The sequence below is a fragment of the Nomascus leucogenys genome, chromosome 2, assembly GCF_006542625.1.
Source record: "Nomascus leucogenys isolate Asia chromosome 2, Asia_NLE_v1, whole genome shotgun sequence".
Classification (NCBI taxonomy): domain Eukaryota; kingdom Metazoa; phylum Chordata; class Mammalia; order Primates; family Hylobatidae; genus Nomascus; species Nomascus leucogenys.
This window is the reverse complement of record NC_044382.1, coordinates 48,833,727-48,859,859: the sequence shown is the minus strand read 5'-3', so window position 1 is coordinate 48,859,859 and position 26,133 is coordinate 48,833,727. Positions and strand designations below refer to the sequence as shown.

General features: G+C 49.1%; 1 protein-coding gene across 1 annotated transcript in view; it reads left to right on the top strand.

The window, feature by feature from the left end:
* Positions 1-3,734: 3,734 nt before the first annotated feature.
* The window catches only part of ZFHX3 (zinc finger homeobox 3), a 172,152-nt gene continuing 149,753 nt past the window's right edge, over positions 3,735-26,133 (top strand). Inside the window, exons 1-2 of the mRNA XM_030794551.1 lie at positions 3,735-6,453; positions 12,921-13,417. Coding sequence (XP_030650411.1) covers positions 3,735-6,453; positions 12,921-13,417 — 3,216 coding nt within the window. The remainder of the gene's footprint in view (positions 6,454-12,920; positions 13,418-26,133) is intronic.

Sequence of the window (26,133 nt, the reverse complement as noted above, 5' to 3'; positions counted from 1 at the left end):
CCAGACAGCCTCTTGTGAAAGGACTGCCTAATTAACCCTGTGCTAATTAACAATTTAAAATTACACGGTGCGACTGTTCATGTTTAATTCTCCGGGAGCTGGAGCAACAGCAGGAGCCCCCTCCCCTTCATCATAACTGCACCCCTCCCACCCCAGCTTCCCTGAAACTGTTGCATTTTACCCAGTTCTGCCTCCTTTTTTAAAGAGGGAGAAGAACGTTTTGATTAATAGGGAGTTACAGGGTAACAGGGTACAGTTTTATCCTTTTAAACAATCTTTGAAAAGTAAAGATTGACATTTGCAAAGATGCAGTGGGCTTTGCAGGTGGTTCCAAGGGAGCTTGGAAGATGAGCAGGAGTTGGGGGATACTTGATGAAGGTGCTGGAATTCTTCTGTACAAGATTACCTTTCAGATGGCAGATTTAAGTGCTAAGCAGACAGTGAGCAAGCTAGGTCATTCCTTTATCTTCCCTTTAACTTTCTCACTGGAGAGATGTGCTCTATTAAAATCTAACTGAATTCTTGAAGTCCATATGTTGAGTGCAACATTGGGGGTTGTGAGTAGAATACCTGGACATTTTTTAGAGGGAGTTCCGGGTGCCACCAGCAGAGAAGCGGGCTGCAGGAAGGGAGGAGGGGTGTGAACCTGTATGAGCTGGCCCTGGCACTAGGGAAGTACTGGGAAGGGGCACAGAACCTGGGGGGAGCCTGAAGAGAGGTGTGCGTGTCGGGGCTGGCGGGGCTGCTTGGAAAAGTGCGGGGACCCACTGGGTTCCCAGGCTGCCCTCTGTAACTGAAGATCATTGATTTTACGGGAAACCATGTTTACAGACAGAGTGCTGATCGACCTGCCGAGTTGACTTCTGCCTCCTTAAGTAAGAACTACCTTTTTCTTATTGACTGGCTGATAAACAGAGCGAGAGAGAGAGACAGCTGGCTGTTGGGGGGGAGTGGTAGATGCCCCGAGACCCTTGAGCCGCAGGACGTGGCGGGTTGGAGAGACTTCTTTACCTCTGTGCGCGCGTCCCCCTCTTCTCCGTCTCCATCCCTGCACCTCCCAGGGACCACAGGGAGTCTAAGACTGACTTTCCCTGGTTACCTAGCAGTACAGGTACCAAGGACAGAAGAGCTGTGCTTGGTACCTATATTGGTGAAGGTGGAGTGAAGCAGAGAGTGTCTTAAGTTTAATACATGGTCCCTGAGGATGGTGTGAAAATGCAGATTCTGATGGGGCAGGAGGAGAGAGTGCATGTCTCTTAAGCTCCCGGGAGGGGATAATGCTTCAAGTCCACAAACCACGCTTTGTTTGGCAAGGCTGCAAACGGGCCTGCTTGTCGCAGCTGGTGCGCATGGGAAGGAGGCCCAGAGGAGGTAGCTTGGGTCCTGCAGTGGGTTCCTCCTCTCCGACCCGTGTCCTCATGGCTGTTGCTCCCCGTGAATGGGTGGGCTCTAGTGTCACCACCACAGGGTCACCAGCCACCATCGTAGGTGGGTACAGTGTCATTCTTTCCTGATACCTTCTGCTTTGGAGTGGAAAGCAAAGTAAGGGAGTTTTTAAAAGTCCCAGCCACTTGGCTGGATAGTTTGTGGAAGAGGAATAAGAGGAGAACAGAGCAAGAGAAGCCCACCAATTAATTGGTAAACGCTTGCAGGTTTCTCTGGCCCAGCCCAGGCTGGAGAGGAGATTGGCTTTGCTGTCGATAAACAAGTCCCTGGTGCAGCATCAAAGCTGTTCTCCTTTATCAGTCGTGCCCCCCCGCTTCCCGCATGTTCCTGTAACTTACCAAGCATTTATGACATTGATTTTACAATCGGGCTGTTAACCCTCCCGCCCCTTCAGGCCTACCAACCTTTTTGGCCTAAGCTGTCAATCAGATGTCATCCAGCCAATCAGAAGCATCCCTAAGAAGAGCCGCCCTGCAGTCTCACCTGTATCCCGACTCAGCCTTGCGAGGAAGTCCCATTGCGTTTGCTGTGTGGTTTGGTTTGGTTTACTGTAGTTGTCTCTGTTTTAAATCAGTATGTCCTTTCTAAGGCTCATGGAACTTGGTGGTTGCAAAATCTGAAGTTATAAACGAAGAGATAGGGGTGTGTGTTTGCATGTGTGTATTAGACACAGCATAGCTTTAGTCTTCCAAAAAGTTATTTCTCCCTGAGACTTCTGGTAAACCTGCCTTCCCCAATTTTTCCCGAGGAGGAGCTGTTGGCTCATTGTGCAGTCAATAATCAAGAAATGAAAAAAAGATTGAGAAGATAGGGGCCGTTGGGAAGGGAAGTGAGATCAAACCTGGCCGAAACCTTCACGGGCCAAGTATGAATGAGATGGTGGGTGGAGAAGCAGCCACATGTTCTCCGGGAGGAGCAGCAGGGGAATGGTGGCTGGGGACCTACAGGCGAAGGATCAGGGCTCTGCGAGGTGCTGAGCTGCCTGTAGGAGCAGGGCCAGACGGAATAATCGCCCCTGCGATGATATTACCGCAGGAGCAGAGTGGCCATGATCCGATGCCTCCCTCCCCAGGGACATGAGGTCTCAGAGGGCACATTCAGCTCAGTGGCACTTTGGAGTCGGAAATGGAAAAGCCCCAGGGCTGAACGACAGCTGGTTGGGTAGCGACTAATAACTAAGAGGCAGGTGTGGAGCTGGGGCTCGCCGAGCCCAGCTGCCGTCTCGGCTTGCTGCTCAGATCCTTGATAGCAAAAACCACCAGGCACGTGGGGAACGCACTCCCTCCAGCCAGGGCCAGATAGAAGCTGCTGGAGGGGGAGTTGGCAGATCCAGAGTCTGGTCCATTCCTGCTGGAAATACCAAGGTCACGTTTTGCACCTGTGTAGTTTTAGTCTGAAGTCAGCTGAGTCACAGCCAGGGAGCTTGACTGGTATGGGTGGAGGAGACAGGAATCTGGGGACCCATCTTCTCTTCTGTTTCATGGTGGTCAGATTAGCACTGAGCCAGTTTTTAGATTCAAGCCCCTGTGTTTTACTGCTTGTAAAATGGGATTGATGCCTCCCAGATCTGGAGAGGACTTTGGGGAGTACGTCTAGTCCTGCACGCCTGCCCTGTGAACCTCAGGGTCCTCACCCGCCTTCTTTGAACTTCTCAAACTAGAACCATGGTCAGTAAAAGTGCCGGCAGCAACTTTTCTAAATCCATGAGCATATCCCACTTTACCATCCTTTTTCCAGGGACATTGAACCTCCCTCTTCTCAGCCCTCCCCTGTGTTCCCCTGACCCACAGACAGTGCAGGGAGCCGGGGCTGACTTCGTGTGAGCTGTCCATAAGTGGTAGGGCTGTGGCTGTGACCTCGTAGGGGGCTGGAGAGATGACACGTCCGTTCTCCACTGTGGCCCGTCGAAGCTGTGCTGGCAAAGAATGGAAATTCCCGCTAGTCTTCGGGGGCAGAGCGGTGACAATTCGAAGCCGAAGAGGGCTGCTCCTGGCCTTCTTTCCCCCATATCCCTCGCTCAGGCTGTTGACCCGGCCACGCCACCCCTGTGTGCTGGACCGTGTGGGGCAGTGTCCCCAGGCCCGCCCTCCGCCCTGTCTCTCTGTGTTGTGGGTGTTGTGGACAGAAGCCTCTTAGAGCGCTCCGTGCGGTGGGACCTCAGCCTCGGCCCTCCTAACCTCTTTCCTTTCTCTCTCTCTTTCCCCTCTCTCCCTCCTCCCCCCTTGCCTCCGCCCTTCAGGTCCGATCCTCCGTACTGGGTGCAATGAAAGCTCCACGCAGGCCTTACCATGGAAGGCTGTGACTCGCCCGTCGTCTCGGGGAAGGACAATGGGTGCGGTATCCCTCAGCACCAGCAATGGACTGAACTCAACAGCACCCACCTCCCTGACAAACCCAGTAGCATGGAACAGTCCACAGGCGAGAGCCACGGGCCCTTGGACAGCCTGAGGGCCCCCTTCAATGAGCGCCTCGCGGAGAGCACCGCGTCGGCCGGGCCCCCCGCCGAGCCCGCCAGCAAGGAGGTCACCTGCAACGAATGTTCGGCCTCCTTCGCCAGCCTCCAGACCTACATGGAGCACCACTGCCCCAGCGCGCGCCCCCCACCACCCCTGAGAGAGGAGAGCGCCAGCGACACCGGTGAGGAGGGGGACGAGGAGAGTGACGTGGAGAACCTGGCCGGGGAGATCGTCTACCAGCCGGACGGCTCCGCGTACATTGTGGAGAGCCTGAGCCAGCTGACCCAGGGCGGGGGCGCCTGTGGGAGTGGCAGTGGCAGTGGGCCTCTCCCCTCGCTTTTCCTGAACTCTCTCCCTGGCGCGGGGGGCAAGCAAGGGGACCCTTCGTGTGCTGCACCCGTGTACCCGCAGATCATCAACACTTTCCACATAGCCTCATCCTTCGGGAAATGGTTTGAGGGCCCAGACCAGGCTTTCCCGAATACCTCAGCCCTGGCGGGGCTCAGCCCCGTCCTGCACAGCTTCCGCGTGTTCGACGTGCGACACAAAAGCAACAAGGATTACCTGAACAGCGACGGTTCTGCCAAAAGCTCCTGCGTATCCAAAGATGTTCCCAACAATGTGGACCTGTCCAAATTCGATGGCTTTGTGCTCTACGGCAAGAGGAAGCCCATCCTGATGTGTTTCTTGTGCAAACTCTCCTTCGGGTACGTCCGTTCGTTTGTGACCCACGCGGTGCATGACCATCGAATGACCCTGAGCGAAGACGAGCGGAAAATTCTTAGCAATAAGAACATCTCCGCTATCATCCAAGGGATCGGCAAAGACAAGGAACCCCTTGTAAGTTTTCTGGAACCAAAAAACAAAAACTTTCAACACCCTTTAGTTTCCACAGCTAACCTCATAGGCCCTGGACACAGTTTTTATGGTAAATTTAGTGGCATTCGAATGGAAGGGGAGGAAGCTCTCCCAGCCGGCTCTGCCGCTGGCCCCGAGCAACCCCAGGCTGGTCTCTTGACCCCCAGCACCCTGTTGAACCTTGGCGGGCTCACCAGCTCGGTCCTGAAGACCCCCATTACCTCAGTCCCCCTGGGGCCTCTGGCTTCCAGTCCTACCAAATCCTCAGAGGGCAAGGACTCTGGGGCGGCAGAAGGAGAGAAGCAGGAAGTGGGTGACGGGGATTGCTTCTCTGAGAAGGTAGAGCCGGCCGAAGAGGAGGCGGAGGAGGAAGAGGAGGAGGAAGAGGCGGAGGAGGAGGAGGAAGAGGAGGAGGAGGAAGAAGAGGAGGAGGAAGACGAGGGTTGCAAAGGACTCTTTCCAAGCGAGTTGGATGAGGAACTGGAGGACAGGCCCCACGAGGAGCCTGGGGCCGCAGCAGGTAGTAGCAGCAAAAAGGACCTTGCTCTCTCAAACCAAAGCATTTCTAACTCCCCCTTAATGCCTAACGTGCTCCAGACCCTGTCGAGGGGCACAGCTTCTACTAGTTCTAATTCTGCTTCTTCCTTTGTTGTCTTTGATGGTGCGAACAGGAGGAATCGTTTAAGCTTTAACAGTGAGGGCGTCAGGGCCAATGTGGCAGAGGGCGGCAGGAGGCTGGACTTCGCTGACGAAAGTGCCAATAAAGACAATGCCACAGCACCAGAACCAAATGAAAGCACAGAGGGCGATGATGGGGGCTTCGTTTCCCATCACCAGCACGCTGGCTCCCTCTGCGAGCTTGGGGTTGGGGAGTGCCCCTCGGGGAGTGGTGTGGAGTGCCCCAAATGCGACACGGTCCTGGGCTCCTCCCGCTCGCTGGGCGGCCACATGACCATGATGCATTCTCGTAACTCGTGTAAGACACTCAAGTGCCCCAAGTGCAACTGGCACTATAAGTACCAGCAGACCCTGGAGGCACACATGAAGGAGAAGCACCCGGAGCCGGGGGGCTCCTGTGTCTACTGCAAAAGCGGGCAGCCCCACCCCCGGCTGGCACGAGGCGAGAGCTACACGTGTGGTTACAAGCCTTTCCGCTGCGAGGTGTGTAACTACTCCACAACTACCAAAGGCAACCTCAGTATTCATATGCAGTCCGACAAGCATCTCAACAACATGCAGAACCTGCAGAACGGAGGGGGGGAGCAGGTCTTCAGCCACACTGCTGGGGTGGCGGCGGCGGCGGCAGCTGCGGCGGCGGCGGCAGCCAATATCAGTAGCTCCTGCGGGGCCCCCTCGCCCACCAAACCAAAAACCAAACCCACCTGGCGGTGCGAGGTGTGTGATTATGAGACCAACGTGGCCAGGAACCTCCGCATTCACATGACCAGTGAGAAGCACATGCATAACATGATGTTACTGCAACAGAACATGACCCAGATCCAACACAACCGCCACCTGGGCCTCGGCAGCCTGCCCTCGCCCGCTGAGGCCGAGCTCTACCAATACTACCTGGCCCAGAACATGAACCTGCCCAACCTGAAGATGGACAGTGCTGCCTCGGACGCCCAGTTCATGATGAGCGGATTCCAGCTGGATCCCGCCGGGCCCATGGCCGCCATGACACCTGCTCTAGGTGAGGATGACTACGTGTTTGTCTGTTTTCATGATAGGAATTTAACCAGGGAGAATGGTGAATAGGGTGAGATAGTCCTGTGGATTCAGTTGACTCTGGTCTTCTCGCGTGGTTTTTGTGTAAACTGGAGTGTCTTACAATCAAGTATTTATTCTCAAGAATCCCTTGAACTCTGTGTGTACATATGGAAGAATTGACGCATTCAAAAGAGATATGCTTGTACTCTGGCTACATGGGGCCAGGATTAAAATGTGAGTGTTTCCTCTAGTTTTCTGTTCCTATTCTCTCTTTCTCTGTCTCTTTTTTCAATTTGAAAAATCACTATAATCACCCAAAACTTTGGGGTTTCAGCAAATATTTACTGAAACTTACAGGAAACTGTAGCTGAGGCAACCATCTCAATAAGAGGACTAGGGACAGTTATCTCAATGATTTAAATAGAGACAATCATCTCAGTAATAGGAATTCGGAACCATAGTGTACGTTATTCAGATAACCAAAGGCTGATTCTGTGCCGAGCTGGGAACCATCCAGATAGACTTCTCAAAGTTCTCTGTATATTTATGAGGACCTCGATGAAAGAGATGTGATTTTTTTCTTGCTTATTTTTGATGAGTACTTGGTGATTGGAATAGTTGGAAATTAATTGGGGATTAAATTGCCCCAGTGGCACTGTTGTGAGGGGTGTGAGAGATGAAAAATGAGTAAGTTGTAAAAATTGTCCATCAAGGAAAGTTAACTTTTAATTGCGGTTCGATCCTGGTTAGCAGAGCCTTCGTTGCCAGGAAGAATGACCTCTGCTTTAGAGAAGCTGATTTGGCTCTGTCCAGGCTCCCAGTCTTACCAATTGGCTTACCATATCTAGAATAGGACCAGGAGTTTAGGATTTGGGTGCTGAAAACTTTGAGTTTTTACATAGAACGAACCACAGCCACTTTGAGGGTAGCTGCTGCCGCCAAGACAATCTACAAATGGGTTTCATGAGAACCTTCTGATAGTTGGGCCCCTCGCGCCTCCACCCCGTATGCTTCCAACAGGATCCTGCCTGCGTCCCATCCCCTGACCCTGCTAATGGACTTCGTGGGACCAGTGACAATGGCCTGAATTAAGCAATATGCTATTATTGACATGGGAATAGGTTGTTCTTGGCAACAGAGTGGCAGTGAGGACTTTTTTTCCGGGATGGCTTAGATGACTGCAGGGCCAGGCCTCACCAGTTGGCAAGTGCTTATTTGTGTGGCGTTTTAGTGCTGATTGTTGCCGATGAGTTATATTTCAAAGCGTTCCATTGGTTTTTCTTGCTATGTATTCAGTTTTTAATCCTTAGCACTTTAATCTTGTTTTCCATTTTGAAATATTTGCCCGTTGATCCTTTATTACCAAATGATTTGAAGGTATTTGAAACCAACTGGCTAATTGTGGATGCACAAGCACCGGTCGTCTTATTTGTCACCAGGGTGAACCATGCACGCCAGGGGATGGGAGTGAGTACTGTAAGGTTTTCTTTAAGCCAGTAGGAATTAGAAGGAGTCCTAGAATCTTGGGAGGTAGATCTTGGAGCAAATCAAACATAATGGAGGTGGAATGAAAACAGAACATGAGTAGGTTCATGTTGGGTCAAAGCGAAGCTTTTTTTTTTTTTTTTTTTTTTTGAGACAGAGTCTCACTCTATCACCCAGGCTGGTGTGCAATGGCGCCATCTCGGCTCACTGCAACCTCCACCTCCTGCGTTCAAGCGATTCTCCTGCCAGAGCCTCCCAAGTAGCTGGGATTACAGGCAACCACCACCATGCCTGGCTAATTTTGTATTTTTAGTAGAGATGGGGCTTCACCATCTTGGCCAGGCTGGTCTCAAACTCTTGACCTCAGGTGATCCACCCACCTTGGCCTCCCAAAGTGCTGGGATTACAGGCGTGAGCCACCATGCCCAGCCTAAAGTGAGGCTTTTTGATTACCTTAAGAACAGGTAACTAAGGCTTGTATTGAGAAGTAGAGAAATATTTTGCTTTCACACCAAGTGTCTGTGACTCTTTGGGGCATCATGCACTGTCCTGGGCATTGCGGCAGATTCAGAAGGAGCAGAAGAATGAAGCCCTGCGTTGTAGACACACATGGAAGGGCCACACCGTATTTCTTAGACTAGACCTCTTCCTCCCAAAGGATTTATCCAGCTCAGTCACAAAGGGCTCTTGAATTTCCAGTGTCACTACTTGTTGGCCGAGGGGAGTCCCTGGAAACCTGTGCCTTCCTTGGTTCACGAGAACTGCTAAGAAGGTGTAAGAGCCACAAATCCTTTATGCCAGAAGCTCGAGTGGGTGTGGGGGCCATAGGAAGTGTCCAGAAGACTTGGAATTTGAGTTGTATGACCTCAGTAGGAGAAACCAACTTACACAAATAAAAACAGCCATAACTTTCAGTTCTAGCTGTGGCTCTACTGATTTTTTTTTCCATAGTCCATTTATAAGATGGCTGTAGGTGTTATTAGACGTGACTGAGTTCTGCAGGGAGAAAAAAGTTTTTGTGAAATACACTCCTCTTTACAAGGTGATTGTTTGCATACTTCCCTTGGCAGAGCCGTCTTTAATATCATCAAACAGACACTGATTCTGGGGTTGCTTCTTTTCAGAGGCCTTTGAGGAAAGGGAGGGTTGGGGCTCCTTCACCTAGTACAGTCGGATCTGCTGCCCTTTGTAGACAGCGCATTAGATTTGAGGCCTTGTGAACATCCTCCCAAACCTTCCTTTGGACTCTGAAGTTTAGCATGGCACCAAGAAAGGGGTTGCTTGTGGGGGTGGTTGTGTGTTTCCCAAGTAGCCAGCCAGCCCCTGGACACCTGCACAAGGTTTAACAGCTCCCTTCGTCTTCCTTTGATTCCAGAGTGTGCCTTTGAATCCATGTGCCTTCCTGAGGATGTGCTGATGGGTGGGCTCACGTGTCAAGGTGTCAGTTCCAGTGTTAGAGTTAGGTGCATACCCAGAGATGGGGACCTGCTCCAAGCACGCATCCAGTGTGGCTCAAGACTAAAGACCTGCTAAGTTCTTTTTTTCATTTCTTTTTTTTGAGATGGAGTTTCACTCTTCTCGCCCAGGCTGGAGTGCAATAGCGTGATCTCGGCTCACTGCAGCCCCTGCCTCCCGGGTTCAAGCCATTCTTCTGCCTCTGCCTTCCGAGTAGCTGGGATTACAGGCATGCGCCACCACGCCTAGCTAATTTTTGTATTTTCAGTAGAGACAGGATTTCACCACATTGGCCAGGCTGGTCTTGAACTCCTGACCTCAGGTGATCCGCCCACCTTGGCCTCCCAAAGTGCTGGGATTACAGGTGTGAGCCACTATGCCCAGCCCCAGTTTCTTATTTATAGGGGCCCTGCTTCTGTTGGTGAATTGGGTGAGATTCCCCCACTTTGTGGCAGCTGAATTAGCGGATTTGTAGGATTCTAATCCCTGGTCTTGTTTCTCTGAGGCATAGTTCTCGGAGGGAGTTTTCACTTGCCTGTCATCCTCACTCGTTTCAGCACTCTGCTGCTTCTGTCCTTTGCATTTCATTTTAAGAGCCTAGAATGCTGGCCAGGCATGGTGGCTCATGCCTATAATCCCAGCACTGTGGGAGTCCAAGGATCACTTGAACCTGGGAGTTTGAGACCAGTCTGGGCAACATCTCGACAAAACATTTTTAAGATCATGTTTTAAGATCAGCCAGATGTAGTGGGGTGCACCTGTAGTCCCAGCTACTTGGGAGGCTGAGGCAGGTGGTTCACTTGAGCCTTGGTGGTCCAGACTGCAGTGAACCACTCCAGCCTGGGCAACAGAATGAGACCTTGTCTCTTGGAAAAAAAAAAGAGCTTAAAGTGGAAACTGAGACTTAGTTCCTCTGCTTATTCCAAGTACTTCTCATTTTCACTCAGGCATCAGCAAGCGACAGCTGAATTTCTCTTTAGAGCAATATTGATGTGCCGGGGTTAAATCTAAAAAGTGGAGACGATTTGATGCTTCAGGTGGTTGGCATCAGAAACAAATATATGTTTGCTCCTTGTCTTACCCTCCGGGCAGTTTCTGCTTTGACTGAACACTGGGTATGTTTCGTGGATGTTGCCTGGCCTTCGTCCCCGTTAAGGGATGGAGCTTTTAGGCTTTTTTTTTTTTCTTTCTGTTTTTCTTTCTTGTCCTGAAAAGAATGTCATAGTTATGGTTCCTCTCACCAGGGGAGATGGGAAGACAGACAACAAGCCGAAAGCTTCCTAAGCCTTCTGGAATGCATGTGCAAAAGATTTCTGTGGCTTGCTAGACTGTCCGTGAGCTTCAAACACAGCTGCTGGTCTGTTTAGCAGAGCCTGTACTGATCTTGTCACTCGAGGTGACTTGTGTAATGTCAATAAGAAAATCGTAAAAAAGAAAAAAAATTTTCTCTGATGAGCCACTGACTTGGATTCTAATCAGTTATAAAAAATAAAATAACCTCAGCCCAACCACACATAAAAGGTCAAGTTTAAATATCAGTTGGGGAGTGGGGCAGACCTAATAGCTCAAGTGTACGTGTGTTTAGGAAAGAGAAACTAGACGCCAGTACCCAGCCTTCTGCTTGACCATACACTTCTAGGAGCTGGAGGGAAGGCTGCTCTTTTTAAGCCATTCTCCTGGTAGAAATAAGCCCTTGCAGTATTAATTTACCATAGCAAATGTGAGCTTGTACCCGGCTTATGCAGGGCAGTGATGGACTGAAAAAGACCAGCATGGGAGAGGGAGGAAGAGATCTTCCCCGGCTCTTTTGTGGAGACATGGAGCTGAGCCTCGTGTCTCACTGCCTGTCTCGGTCCACTTCCTGAATGAAACAGTCCCACTCTTTTTTCACTCTTGTCTGGCACAGCAAACATTTGGGCGTCTGAGCACTCTATAGAGGGCCAGCGAGGATAAGTCTGGACCCCTGTCCTAGGGAGGTGGCGCCCTGATGGGGATCCCAGCTATGGTGCATCTCTGTAGGTAGGTAACTGAGTGACAAAGGGAAGGTGATAGGTCCTAGGGTAGCCCCCCATGTCACCCAGGGCAGAGGCTCAGGAAAGAGAACAGGTGACCCTACTGGGAAGACATGGGAGGGTTGGCAGCATTGACTGACGGGAGGGATATTGACCAGAGGGCAGCAGTGAGAAGTACAGGGATCACTCTCCAAGTTTTTTTTGTTTTGTTTTGTTGTTTTTGAGACAGGGTCCTGCTCTGTCACCAGGGCTGGAGCTGAGTGGCATGGTCTCAGCCCACTGCAGCCTCTGCCACCCAGGCTCAAGCCATCCTCCCATCTCAGTCCCTGAGTACTGGAACTACAGGCACGCGCCACCATGCCTGGCTAGTTTCTGTTGTATATTTTTTACACCATGTTGCCCAGACGGGTCTCGAACTCCTAGGCTCAAGTGATCTGCCTGCCTTGGCCTCCTAAAGTGCTTGGATTAGGGGTGTGAGACACCACGTCCAGCCCCACTCCCCAGATCTTTGCTTTAGAGATGCACTGTCCAACCCAGGAGCCACTGGTGAGTGTAGCTTCCTAAATTTAAGTAACATTGAAAATTCAGTTCCGTAGTTGCACTACCCATATTTCAGGTATTTATTAGTCACATGTAGCCAGTGACTGCTGCACCAGATGACGCAGCCATAGATTGTTCTCAAGGTGGCGGAATGTCATGTTGGTCATTGCCACCTCAGATACATTCTGGGCCCAATTCTGGTTCCCCATGAAGGCTTGGTACGTTAAGATTGCAGCTGTAACTCATTTCCAATTTTGGAAGGTCTGCAGTTTGAGATTCTGTTATATCCGGTGAATGATACATATTTCTATCTTTTCTTGGATCTTAGAGGAGGGATGAATTGAAATATTAAAGAGGTGGCTGGGCGCGGTGGCTCACACCTGTCATTCCAGCACCTTGGGAGGCCGAGGCAGGTGGATCAACTGAGGTCAGGAGTTCAAGACCAGCCTGGCCAACATGGTGAAACTCTGTCTCTACTAAAAAAGACAAAAATTAGCTGGCCGTGGTGGTGGGTGCCTGTAATCCCAGCTACTTGGGAGGCTGAGGCAGGAGAATCGCTTGAACCTGGGAGTCAGAGGTTGCCGTGAGCCGAGATTGTGCCACTGCACTCTAGCCTGGGTAACAGAGCAAGACTCCATCTTGGGGAAAAAAAAAAAAAAGAAAAGGAAATATTAAAGAGGCTATGGCTCCTAACTTTTCTAGGTGTTCTTTTCCTAAAGAAAGAAAATACAAAACCTGCCAGAAATCTCAGAATGTCCACAGGAAAGATTGAAACACATCAGGTTGACTATGTTTGTTGGTTTGCTTGTTTTCCAGCCAGTAGCCCTTTGCAACACTTGAAATGTCCTCTTTTCCTTTTGGACCCCAGTTGAGGGTGGCCGAGGGCTGGGGGGTGCCTCAGCTGTGGCCATGACCATGAACCTGGTGTCTGACTCTTTCCTTCTCTCCTTCCCCGCAGTGGGCGGTGAGATTCCCCTAGACATGCGGCTCGGGGGCGGGCAGCTGGTGTCAGAGGAGCTGATGAACTTGGGCGAGAGCTTCATCCAGACCAACGACCCGTCACTGAAGCTCTTCCAGTGCGCCGTCTGCAACAAGTTCACGACAGACAACCTGGACATGCTGGGCCTGCACATGAACGTGGAGCGCAGCCTGTCGGAGGACGAGTGGAAGGCGGTGATGGGGGACTCGTACCAGTGCAAGCTCTGCCGCTACAACACCCAGCTCAAGGCCAACTTCCAGCTGCACTGCAAGACAGACAAGCATGTGCAGAAGTACCAGCTGGTGGCCCACATCAAGGAGGGTGGCAAGGCCAATGAGTGGAGACTCAAGTGTGTGGCCATCGGCAACCCTGTGCACCTCAAGTGCAACGCCTGTGACTACTACACCAACAGCCTGGAGAAGCTGCGGCTGCACACGGTCAACTCCAGGCACGAGGCCAGCCTGAAGTTGTACAAGGTAAGACCCAGCTCCTTATGGCTCAGGCGCTCTTTCTGAAAGGAGGAGGTTGCGCACCGGGGAGTTAGGGAGCACTGGGGAGGAGTCGGACGTCTCTGGCATGGCCTGGTTGGCTGTTGGTTGGGAACCTGGAGTTGAGAGGAGAGTCGGTGGTGTCCACTTTGTCACCAGCTGGAAACGTGACAGGTTCAGTGAGTAGCTTGAGTAGCTGAAGATTCTCTTTCTGGGTGCCCAATTTTGGGGCAGGTTTTGTTGACAGCGCCTCTAGGGTTGGTTCTTTTCTTTCTTACATGAGCTCTTTTGCATCCTCTGCTCCTGTGGTTTCCCTCTCTCCTTTAGGCTTTCTGTTCTCCTTTTCCATCTCTTTATTCCCTTTTTATTTTTTCTATTTCTCCTTTCCCGGATGCTCCTGGGGTGTTTTGTTCCTCCCTTCCTTCTTTCATCCATCCATCATCCCAACATATGTGCACTGGGTACCTTCTCAATGACAGGTACTGTTCTGGGCATTTGTTCACATCAGTACATGAAACTGACAAAAAGAAAAAAATCCCTGCCCTCATAGAGCTTCCATTCGTTTAGCAGGAGATGGGGGAGAAACGATGAATAAATTTTGTAGCAGGCCAGAAGGTGCTAAATGCTATGGGGGAAAATGGGGTCCATAAGGGGCCTCCTTTGTTTTTTTTTCTTCCCCCCCCCCCATTGCTTCCTGGGTTCTGTGTCCTCTTTCACTTCCTTATACTTTTTCTTCTTCTTCCCAGGCTTCTCCCATCCTCCCCCTCTTCCTCTGTCTCTTCTCCTCTTCCCTCTTTCCTGTCCATTTATTCTTTCTCTCCCTGCACCCTCCACTTTTCCCCCAGCCCTTCCCTCTACTCCATAGACGGTAACCGAGGAGGAGGTGCTCCGGATACTGTAAATAGTCCTTTCACTTGCCTAGCAGAATTGCTCCAGACGTCTCTATTGATTTTCACTGGACTTAAAGCCTCACCTTTTTCTCTAATCATCCCATAATGGCTTTAGTATGAACAATCAGGTACAAATCGCCATAAATCTCCCCGGCCTGATCCCACACACCTTCCACTCCCTCGCTCTCTTCATTTTTCTCACTCCCATTATCAGCCTCTCCTCCTGCCTTTCACACTGTTTCTCACGTCTTTGGGCCCACGAGTGTTTGGTTTCTGCTGGCCCTGAGCTAGTTGAGTCCCTGCTCTACTCAGCGTGATTTTAAACGGAGATTCCACATAAGGAAGACTTCTAGTCCTTTCCCCATGTCGGCCTCTGCCGGGATTGATAATTGTACTTCATTTTATAGTTGTTCCTTCTCAGGGTGTGCGGAGGCCTGCGTAACATAGTGCTTAAGAAAGCACTTTAGGGAAAGGAGGAGAAAGCAGGAATGAGGTAGAGGGGTTAGAATGTTCTGGAACTGACTGTGGACTCAGCTATGGTGCAGTGAGGAAGGTCTGGACACCACGCAGCCAATCCCCTTATCTCAAATGAGCAAGAACCTTGCTGGACTGGCTTAGTTTTGTGCCACCATTAAAAGAAAAAAGCCCTTTGCAGTCAGTTTAAATTGGAGGTCTGAACTGGCCACAGGATGGTGCAGACGTGGTCAAGAAAACCTGATGGAAAAACCAATGGAAAAAAGAATTTCCAAAGGACCCAACTGAGTAAAATTTGTACAAAGGACTCGGCGTGGCCATTGAAGGTTGCATGCGACTTTGATGAAGGTCGTTTAGAGGTGGCACGAAGCTGGCCTCTTGCATCCAAGGAAAAAATTGCCCTTTAGATTCTAAAATGCACACGGTGGCGATTAACTCTCACGCTGCATCCTCCGTGCGGCTGGAGTCTTGAATAAGAGTCTATCAGGCACTTGACTTTGCTTCTTACAGGCCTGGAACTTGGAGGATTTGCTGAGAACATCCTGTTTTGGTCCCCAAACCGTGTCCACAGATCACACCCAGAGAGTCAGGGTGAGGTGTGGATGGAAGAGATGCGGTTTATTTGCGTGTTTCTGCACTGCTGGCTTGTCATCCTGAGACTTTTTTCTTATTTCTTTTTTTAAGGTACAGGAAACTGTTGCTCAAAAGGATGGCGTGGGTAGAAGGGTCCTGAGTGTTGGGATGTAGGGTAGAACGTGGACCCAGCACCTGAAGGAGAGATCCTGAAATGGTGCATCTGGCCGGCACATCCCCGGGGTGACCAGCCCCTGAGGTTCAGGGCAGAATTGCCTCCATCAGGAGCCAAAGGTCATTAGTCTAGTTTCATTAGTCCTTGGGTAATGAATGGCCATGTGCCTGCCGGGGCTCTGCCACAGGGGCGGGGAGCTCTCCCGCTCACTGCTGGGTGACACCGCTGGGATTATCATTCCAGTGCTCGCCCTCAGCCCTTTGGTCCCTCAGTATGACTAAGATCAAACTTCTCTTGCCACTAAGGGGGGCTCCCTCTCAAGGTTTCATCATTCCGCGGATTTGGGGTGGGGATTGGAGGTGGTTTGAGAGTCACTTTTTCTCTAGGCCCTGGTGTGGCCTGTAGTAAATGGAGATTGATTGCATGTTATTTTTCCTCTTGCTAATGTAATCCATTAGCCCGGCACATGCATAATCAGTTTAGAGCACAGTTAACTGGATGTAATCGAGTTCTTTACTGTCTGCTAGAGAAACCGCTCCAGATGCAGCTGACCCGGGGAGCTGACCGGGCTTCTCACACACAACCCTCCTTACTCACCCCTTCCCCACCCCACCCTGTCCCGGTTCCCTGGCAGATTATTCATGATCAGCCAGGGCGGCTCTCCAAAGCTCCTCTCCGCGGCACCTAGTGAAGTGGCGGTGATGTATGTGGCTTCCCGGTGGCCCTCCCAGCCCTCTCTTTCATCCAAGGCTTTTATTTTCCTCCTGTTTCTTTTTCATGTTGGAGGAGACAGAGCTGCATTCTCAGGAGATTCAAGCAGTGGCATGGCTTTCGGTTTGTCGTCTGACCTCACCCTGGGCCGGAGTCACTGCCCTGGCTGTCACGCATGCTAGCGCGTAGGTTGCTATAAGAGTGAACTTTCTGAAAGCGTGAGATAATTTTTAATCCAGAAATGAGAGAGGGTTTTGCTAATCTACAAAACCTGATGGTGTGGTCTTTGTTGCCTGGAATGGTGTAGTTTTGATTTTTGTGTGATACTAATTTATAAATCGGGATTAGGTTCAACCTGTTTTTCTTCTGCACCTCCTGGAAGTAGAGTGGAGTAGGGGAAGGCTGCAGGGCCCGAGGCATCCAAGGGAAGCCCCCTTACCTTGTCTCTGGGCCCCACGTTACTTCTGCGGAGTGCTCCTGATTGAAATCCTTGGGATCTTTTGGGCTGAAACAGTGGCTGGCTCTGGCCCAGCCCCTAATGCTCACATGTCCACGTCCTAACACTTACCATCTTGGGACCCCTGTGATTGGCTGACATAGCAAGAAGCCCAGAGGCTCCACTGAGGCTTGGGAACTGGGCTCTTTCTGTCCTTAGTGTCCCATCTGAGCCAGAATGGAAAAATGCAAAAGGCACTTCTCTCTCAACTGGGACTGAGCTCCGGGGTCCTTAATTCCTCATCCTTCTGCTTTCACATGTAAATGTATCACTCCTTTCTCAGAGGACTACACCCTGGCCCCACTCTCAATCTTCTCCACCTGTAGAGATGTGGGTGCCCTTGATCCTCAAAACTAGGAGAGCGGCTGTCCCTGATACATGCTTGCCCTCTGCCCTCTCCCACGGCTAGTGTAGAGCCTGCGTCCGAGGCGTGTGGGTTCAGAGCTGGCAAGAGCCCTTCCGCGTTTATCTTGCATTCCCAGCCAAGTGACGTCCATGGTGAGCTCTCTGAAATGTGTGCTGCTTTCTGCCCAGAGGGGGCGGGGCACAGAAAGGGCAGTTGGAAATCAGTGCACACTCCCGCCAGCTCCCAGAATCTGTTTTTCACTTTTATGTTTTTCTTCACCTGAGAGTCATTGGAATGGAAATCTGTCAACTTTAGCAGATAGATTAAGACCCCATCAGAATCTGTTACTCAAAACAATTTCCAGCTGGGGTTCCTTTGGTTGGACCAAGACTGAAGGTTACCTGTCAATCTTAAATACTGTACAAACAGGGTTGTCTACCACGGTGTTGGGTCTGGGCCACATGTGAGCTGCCGTGCGCCAACGGGGCTCACAGGAGAGGAGAAGCCAGTGTCCAAGCCAACTCTGCTTGGCCTGAGGTAGGAGGCAGAGTGTGGTATTGATTCATGCACATGGCCAGATTCTCCACATAGAGGATGTCTGCTCATGCCATTCTAGGAGGATTGTGCAGTACGGAAGAATGTAAGAAAACTTCCATCAGACTTTGCATTGCTTTAGAACCCATCTTCTCAGTTCTTTCCCTGATGCATAAGAAACTCATTGGGACTCACACTCCCAGCAGGGCCATAAAGTCATCGTATGGTAGATGGGCATATCAGAAAATGTAGGCGAAGTCAGACAATGATCTGGTTTGAAATCTGCATTCTTGGTGCTCCTCTGTGGGTGTGCTGGGGGGAAGTGGGGGTCTTAGGAAGATAGCTGCACATTTTACATACGTTAGGTGGTGCCTGGAGGCTTTTGTCTTGCACTGAGAGCAAAAAACGTACATCCTTTGGGGACCGTCCCCTTCCTCCCTCCCGTCCTGCCTTCCCAGCTTGGCTGTGTGTTTGAAGCTCCGGTGAAAGTGTCATACGGTTTGCATCGGGATTCTGGAGCCAGTTTCCTCAAACCTTGTTTTCTCATTATTTGACTGTTTTTTTTTTTTTTTTAAGTACATACTTCTGCCACCTTCTCTCCCTGCCTTGGTGCCTTCAACCAAAAAATGAAAGGAAGGGAATGTTTTCCTGCAGGTGATTTAGAAGGTGTGCAAGGCCAGATGTTTTGGTGAATTTTAGCAGATTTCACCTACGTGCCCTCCTTCTCCTGGAGCAGCTGGAGGCCTGAGGTTCATTTCCATGCCTTGATGGTCGGTGCTGGTGGGACATGGGTCTCTGCAGCTGGGCTGGGAGGCTGCACATGGGCCTGATGGGTCCTCACTGAGAGCCTGGGCTGACTCTGACAGCTCTTATGGCCACCAGTTAACTTCAAGAGGACTCCAGGAGATGGAAAGACCAAATATTTTGGGGGGCAGGGCTTGTGCTAGGACCAAGTTCATCTATCACTGCTGTGGGAACGTATGGCTCATGGTTCACCAGTGGTGTGCGGCATGAAAGCTGGGTACCTTGCTGGGAGGTCCCTTGTTTTTTCTTCCTTCCAGAAGCTTCCCACCTGTCTTCATCCACATTCCTCCAATAGGTTGTATTTCACACTCTCAGCCGATGGCTTTAGGTACAAGCTTTGTGTGGGTCACTCTGGTTAGAGCATTTTGCACACTGTCATGTCAAGAAGATCAGGTCAGTGATATCTTTTCACTCCACTCTTTAGACACCACATAATGGAACTAAAGTCTTATTAGATGTGCCTGTTGAAAAAAAAAAGTTTAGTACTTAAAAACCACCTGTTGAAAAACCAGTTTTGCAACCATTAACCATAGCACTTTTATTCTTTTTTCTAAATGCTTTTAGTGTTTTTTTTCCTCTCTCTCTTTTCTGAGTCCTTTTTGTGAATAGTAAAGAACTGACCAGACCCTTTTAGAATAGTATTGTATTCTTAATTATTTCTTACAAGGTTAGCATTCCATGTTTACCTCAAGTGTAAGCTAGTAATAAAATGTGGATTCCCTATTTTTTTTACAGTTAAAGTAATATGAGTAGTGCATGTTCACTGTAAAAAAAAAATTGGAAAAATCCAGGAATAAAAAAGAAAGTAAATATCTGGTTAATCCTACCATGTGATGGATTTTTTTTTTTTTTTTGCATGTAACGTCCAATTTTACAAAATTGGAATGACGTTGTGTAATACCTGAGACCTTTTTTACATCTTTAAGTATTTTCCAATGATTTTTTATTGTCTTTCATCTACTTTCTGACTTCACTGTCCAGAGGCAAACCCACTGTTACATGTAGTTGATATTTTGTGCTCTTTTCTGTGCTTCTGTAGATGAAAATGTAGGTGCATATGTATCTGTACACACACACATACTGTTTTTAACAATCTTTATAGACACATGCTGTGGTTTCAATTTTGTTTTGTTTTGTGTTTTGAGACAGGGTCTCACTCTGTCGCTCACATGGGAGTGCAGTGGCGTGATCTCGGCTGGGTGCAACGTCTGCCTCCCAGGCTCAAGCGATTCTCCCACCTCAGCCTCCCAAGTTGCTGGGACCACAGGTGCACACCACCACACCCAGCTAATTTTTTGTATTCTTCGTAGAGACGGGATTTCGACCTTTTGCCTAGGCTGGTCTTGAACCCCTGGGCTTAAGCACGATCCACCCACCTTGGCCTCCCAAAGTGTCAGTTTGTTTTATTCAGGAAAATCTTTTATGTCAGTAGATACAGATACTTTTAGGTCAGTATATATAGATACTTTTTATGAAAATCATTTTAGGTCAGTACATGTAGATACAATCACTCTTTTTAATGGCGACATAGCATTCCCTTTATTAACCAGTCCCTTTTTGATGTACCTTGAGGTTATGTGCAGGGTTTGGATACTGCAGATAATGAGCTAGGAGCATGATTCTCTACACACACCATGAAGTGGGGTTGTTGGGTCCTAGGACCTAATGCCAGTAGATGCAGAACTTCCCAGTGGCCTTTCAGAAAGCAGGTGGCCATGTCATCCTTCCCCATTAAGTGATGGCCAGACTCCCACACAGTGACCGACACCGTGTTGTTGTTTTTCCGTTTTCATTGTCAGATTGACAACATTGTTCTAATGTAAGTCCCTTTTCATTGTTCTAATGTGGATAGATGGGGGAATATTTTTTGGTCATGCAGTTTTTTGTTTTTGTTTTCTGTTTTTTTGAGACTGGGTCTCACTCTGTCACCCAGGTTGGAGTGCAGTGGCGTGATCTCAGCTCACTGCAACCTCCGCCTCCCGGGTTCAAGTGATTCTCATGCCTCACCCTCCTGAGTAGCTGGAATTACAGGTGCCCACTAGCACACCCGCTAATTTTTGTACTTTTAGCGGAGATGGGGTTTTGCTATGTTGGCCAGGCTGGTTTCAAACTCCTGAACTCGGGTGTTCCATCCACCTTGGCCTCCTAGAGTGCTGAGATTACAGGTGTGAGCCCCCATGCCTGACCCTATTTGTGACTTTTGAGGAATATATGTTGTGTATAGTTGTAAGACTCTGGTTTTGTATGCAGTGTGATTTAGGACTCTTTATTTTCCTTCAAATTCGATGGCTAGCTGTACAACGATTGCTTAAAGAACCAGCCTCTCCTAGCTGGTGTGAAAAGCTGTTTCTCATTCTCCATTCTCTTACGTCTTGCAGAGCCTCTTGTGAATGATCCACAGATTTAGGTAAGTCAGAACATATTTACGGAATACTGTCTTCGGAAACACTGGGGCACAAGAAGAAGGGATGGAAAGGCCTGGCTCTCTTTCCTGGCATTTGGAGTCTGTGGACCAAATGCCTTCCTCTCACCTTTTCCTATTTCTCTCTGGCATATTCCCCAAAAGAAAATTTCTTAGATTAGTTTGCCTTCATTGAACTCTCCAGGATGAGAGAGTTTCCAGAAGAGACAGAGTCTTCAAAGAGGAGCTGGGTTTTTAGGGCACCTTCATGGAGATTGTGGATCTCACCATTTATCGTCAAAAAGGGGTCAGGAACAAATTCTGAAAGCCATGGAAGTTCCCTTTCCTGAAGTTCTTATGTAAATAGCATATAGATTTCACGACTGTGTCTACATATTCCCATTATAAACTGTTTTCAGGTACTGGTTACAAGTCTCTTTTCAGATTCCAAAGGTATACCATGGCCCCTGACTTAGGCTGAGCAGCAAGGAGGTCTAATTTCAGAAAATCCAATAGCTGCCACTTTGTCAAAATATTTACAAATCTCCCCGATTCTCTTATTTAGAAAGCCCTGGACCTTCTTCTGAGAGAGAAATCTCAAACTTTCAGTCCCTTCACCCACCCCCCACCTATCCAGAGGAATAAGTCACACCGTGGAATTCTTTGCATAAATGACATCTCCCGTCTTAGGGGTGGTCTGTAACCCTTAGGAGAATTTTGTGCAGATATTCCGTTGCTTCTGCATTCCAGAATAACGCGTTGTGTTACGGTTGTTTTAGGTAAACACACTCTGGCAGGAAAGCCAATATGGCAGGTGCCACATAATTGGGCAAAGGTGTGAACTCAATGTTGAATTCTTTCAACTTGCTGAGGACTTGGACTAAAAGGGCAAATTTGAAGACATCTAGTCCCAACAGGTGTTTCTGGTTTTTTTGTTTTGAAAGGGAAATCATAAAGGAACAATTAGGCATTGTCAGGAACATCGGCAGGAAAAGGCAAGAGTTTTTAAATAATTATATGATCCACCTGAACCATGTTCTTTATTCTGTTTTACACATCAGTTGAAACTATAAATACTAGTAAGTGTAGGGTGGGAAAGGCTGTTACTATGAAAACCATTTTGGTAGTATTGAGTAAGTATATATTTAATACTTAACAAAAATTGATTTTTAGCACTTAAAGCAGCCGGGATGTAGGATGACAGTTAAAATTTTCTAATGGCAGAAAATCTGTCACTCATAGAAATACTAGAGATTGTAGAAACTAGCAACATTAGGGTGGTGACTTGGAATAGTGTTGGCAAATACAGCAAAGAAAAATGTGGAATTCTCAGTGATGTGAATTTCATTTTTTTCTTTGTATAAAAAGAAATTTAAATCACATTAAAAAAAAAATAGAAACAGGGTCTCACTGTGTTGCCCAGGCTGGTCTCGAACTCCTGGGCTCAAGTGGTCCTACCTTGGCCTCCAAACATAAATTTCAGATAAACAACAATGATGTTTTGTGTAAGTATGTCTCATAAATTATACTTACACTTACCTGAAATTCACATTTAACTGGGCATCCTGTATTTTGTTTGGCAGCTCTCCCTCTCGATAGCCTAGAAATTCGTTCATAGTGACCTACCAGCAGGCTCTATGGAAGTGTAAAGAGAGCTATGTGGCTTCCTTGTTTGTGAAACCCATTTTCTTCCAGTGGTTCCCAACAAAAGAAAGTTACAAATGCCTCCAATGATGATATCCAATTTTTGTTATTTGTAGAAAAGTGTCCTATCTGATACTCAAGTTTTCTGTGTTAAGTAAAATGCTTTCCTATAAAGAAATCTGAAATTTTCTCCAGAGCTGTTTGTTCAAACTTACTTTTCAGTCATTTTTTTCATGAGTCCCTTTTATTGCAATGCTTTTGCATCACACAGTGGATGTCAGGAGGCCTGGTTCGGTCAACAGCAACCTGGCTGGATGTTGCAGCTGCCCCTGGTTTGCTCCAGGCCTTCTTGGTCTCCTCCTGCACTGGTTACTTATATGTAGACCATGAAAATTCACAGCATGTGAGCATTGCTCACAGTGCATGGGAGACCCTGTGTGCCTATGGTATATAGGTCGCTAATAGGGAATGCAGAGAGTAGGTTTAAATTGCGACTAATCATCAAGAATGATTACGAGACGTTCTCTAGGGTCCCCCTCCTCGTTCTGTAAAAGGCAAACTAGTTAGAAGGTTAGAAATGTTTATCTACTGATAGTGTTTGGTTTGTAACCTGTTAATGAGTGGAGCATGTTCCCAGACTCAGGACGAGAGCCTCCAAAGCATACCCAGTCTCTTAGGTCAACAGTGGTACCCACGTTGCCTTGGCGGGGCCGGTCTGTGCACTGGGGTTGCTGAAGGAGTTTGCACCCACCTGCTGTCCCTTTTGAGTCTCTCTTCCCATCTTCTGTCGCTGGCAATAGGCTCTTCCTGGAGGATGACTGGACCTTTCTAACCCCTTCTGAGCTGACCTCTGTGGACTTTCTTGGTGGCACGTGTCACACCAGGGCATCCGTGTCTTCCTGCTGCCCCTCAGAATGGGACAGAGGCTGGGTTCTGGGTGGAAGGCATCCTTGCATCGGCTACCCTGACTTCTTCTCCTCGCATGGGTTCAGTCCCCAGCCCTCAGGACCCACGAGGCACGGGATTTCCCAGATTTCCCTGTGCAGCTTCTGGGAGACTGAAATTACTGGGAAGGGGTCTTCGTTCCCTGGGTCAACGACATTTGTGGAGTGCTGATTTTGTGCTGGCGATTGAAGTAGGATTTTGTACAGACTCAGGCTCACGGATGTGTAATGTGTTACTAAAAACTTGTTTGGGGCCGTGGCTCACACCTGTAAACTCAACACTTAGGGAGGCTGAGGCAGGAGAACCACTTGAGCCCAGGAGTTCAAGACCAGCCTGAGCAACATAAACAGACCCTGTCTCTAGAAAAGAATTTAAAAGATTAGCTGGGTATGGTGGCACACCCCTGTGGTCCTAGCTGCATAGAGGGCTGAGGTGGGAGGATCACTTGAGCCTGAGAGTTCGAGACCAGCCTGGGCAACATAGCCAGACCTCATGTCTGCAAAAAATTAAAAATTTATCAGGGTGCGGTGCTTGTAGTCCCAGCTACATGAGAGGGCTGCGGTGGGAGGATTGCTTGAGCCGAGGAGGTCAAGGCTGCAGTGAGCCATGATCACAGCACTGCACACAACTTCCGCCTCCCGGATTCAAGCAATTCTCCTGCCTCAGCCTCCCAAGTAGCTGGGATTATAGGCTCCCGCCACCACACCCGGCTAATTTTTGTATTTTTCGTAGAGACAGGGTTTCACCATGTTGGCCAGGCTGTTCTCGAACTCCTGACCTCAAGTGATCTGCCCACTTGGGCCTCCCAAAGTGCTGGGCTACTGCACTCAGCCTGTATCTATGGGCCTTCGGGACAATGAGAATGATAATGTCGGGGTTTGGTGTTTGCTCCCAGACCCCTTTTGCCCTTGGGAGCGAGTCTGTGTCACTGCAGTGGTCCTGCAGATGCCTGTTGGCGCTGCTGAAGATCTGGGAGGAGCTCCGATTGTGTTTATGGCAGGGAGTGTCTTAGCAGAGTGGCCCCATCCAGCTTTAGAACATGTCTTGCTGGTTTCGAACAGGGCTTGTTTGAATTGAATGTTTCATGTTCCAGATTCTTCACGAACTGCTCATTGTCTTGAGGACCCAGGAAGGTCCTCTGAGCAGCATTGGATGTTTTTCCTCTGTCGAGGGTACTCTGTGCCTTGAGATGGGGGTGGGGGAGATCAAAGGTAACCCCACAGGCTCGTCCCCAGCTGAGGAGTCCCCTGCTCCAAGATGGTTTTCACTGTGGTCCTCCCATAGCTCCTGTGCCTTTGTCTTCTATACTTCCCCTCTACCGCCATGTCTCTTGTTTTCTAAAATAATTATAGATAGAGAAGCATGGGGAATATTCCTCGGCTTCTCTAGTGAGGCAGGCCAAGTGGCGCGGGTCCCAGGGCTATGATTTCCTCGCTGTCCTAGACATGAGTCAGCAAGTGTGACTCCGAAGCCAGCTGTGCTTGAGGAAGCACTGTGGGGAGTGATTTGGCTGGAGACATCTGTTTGTGCGTGGTTGTTCACTTTCTGGTTCTCAGATTAAGCTCTGACCATTTTCATTATTAATTTTTTTTTGCCCAGACTGGGTTCACATTAGTGATGGCTGCAGCCGTCAGCGTAGGAAGACCAAACAACTCCTCCAGGGACAAGAGCTCTGACCTTTGTCCTATCTCTTTGTGTCCAACTTGGAATCCATACTCGGCTCTCTCCACCTCCACGGTCTTGCTGCCCTAATTCGTGTTTCTGAGCGTTTAGTGCTTTGGGGTTATCCAAAACTCATGCCTTGGGGGCATGCCGATTTGCTCTGAGGTGGTGAGTTCTTGAGTGACACCTCTGTGGATGGCTATTCCTCCCTGATGTTCTAGCTAGGTTCCCAAACGACCCACCAAATTCTCCAGAAACTCCCTCACCCTTCCCGCTGCCTCCCGCAAACACATGTCTTCTTTTCCTGGCCTGCGCTTTCTTCCTCTTGGAGTGTGGCATTTGGAATCAAGTCACCTGGGGAGATTTCAGACAACAGCCACAAAGCCCAGCTCCGCTGAGGGGAGACTAATTACACAGCTAATTAATCCAACAGATGTCATTTTAAGTGCTCATTTCTGTGTGATTTGGTTACACACGCCCTGTGTTGCTGAGATGGGCACGGGGCCCTGTTGGAAAGTATCTTTTATTTTTTAATCAGACTTTAAGGAAGAGCATATTTCCTGTCCATCTTTTATGCTCTAGTGACACATCCCTGGTTTTCCAGAACTGTCTCTCCAGCTGCTGTACCCACAGACGGTATCTCTGCCCCACACGGGTGTCACACTGTTTGGCACCACGCTGGTCTCTGCGTCATGTGCTAGGTGGTTTCACCAGCTGGTTCGTAAACCTCTTGAGGACCTGGATTGCCTTCAGTTTTGTGAGTTTCTCAAGAATGCAGCACAAGTAGACATCAGCAGGTGGTTATCCGTTTCTCTCCATTTGCTCTCTTGTCTTTACTGAAAGCAAGTTTCTTTGCAAGAAAAGTAGCCGAGGAGTGTCTGAAAGGTGTTGTTTTGCAAGTGGAGGGTTAAGAAGTGTAGCACACCAGTGATTGTTGGAAAACTGAAAAAGTCGTGCATAGGGCAAAAAAAAAAAAGGCTCTTGGAGGCAGAGGAGGAAAGTCAGGAAGTGAGAGGAGATGGTGTTTTCCTTCCTTCCCTCTGCAGTGG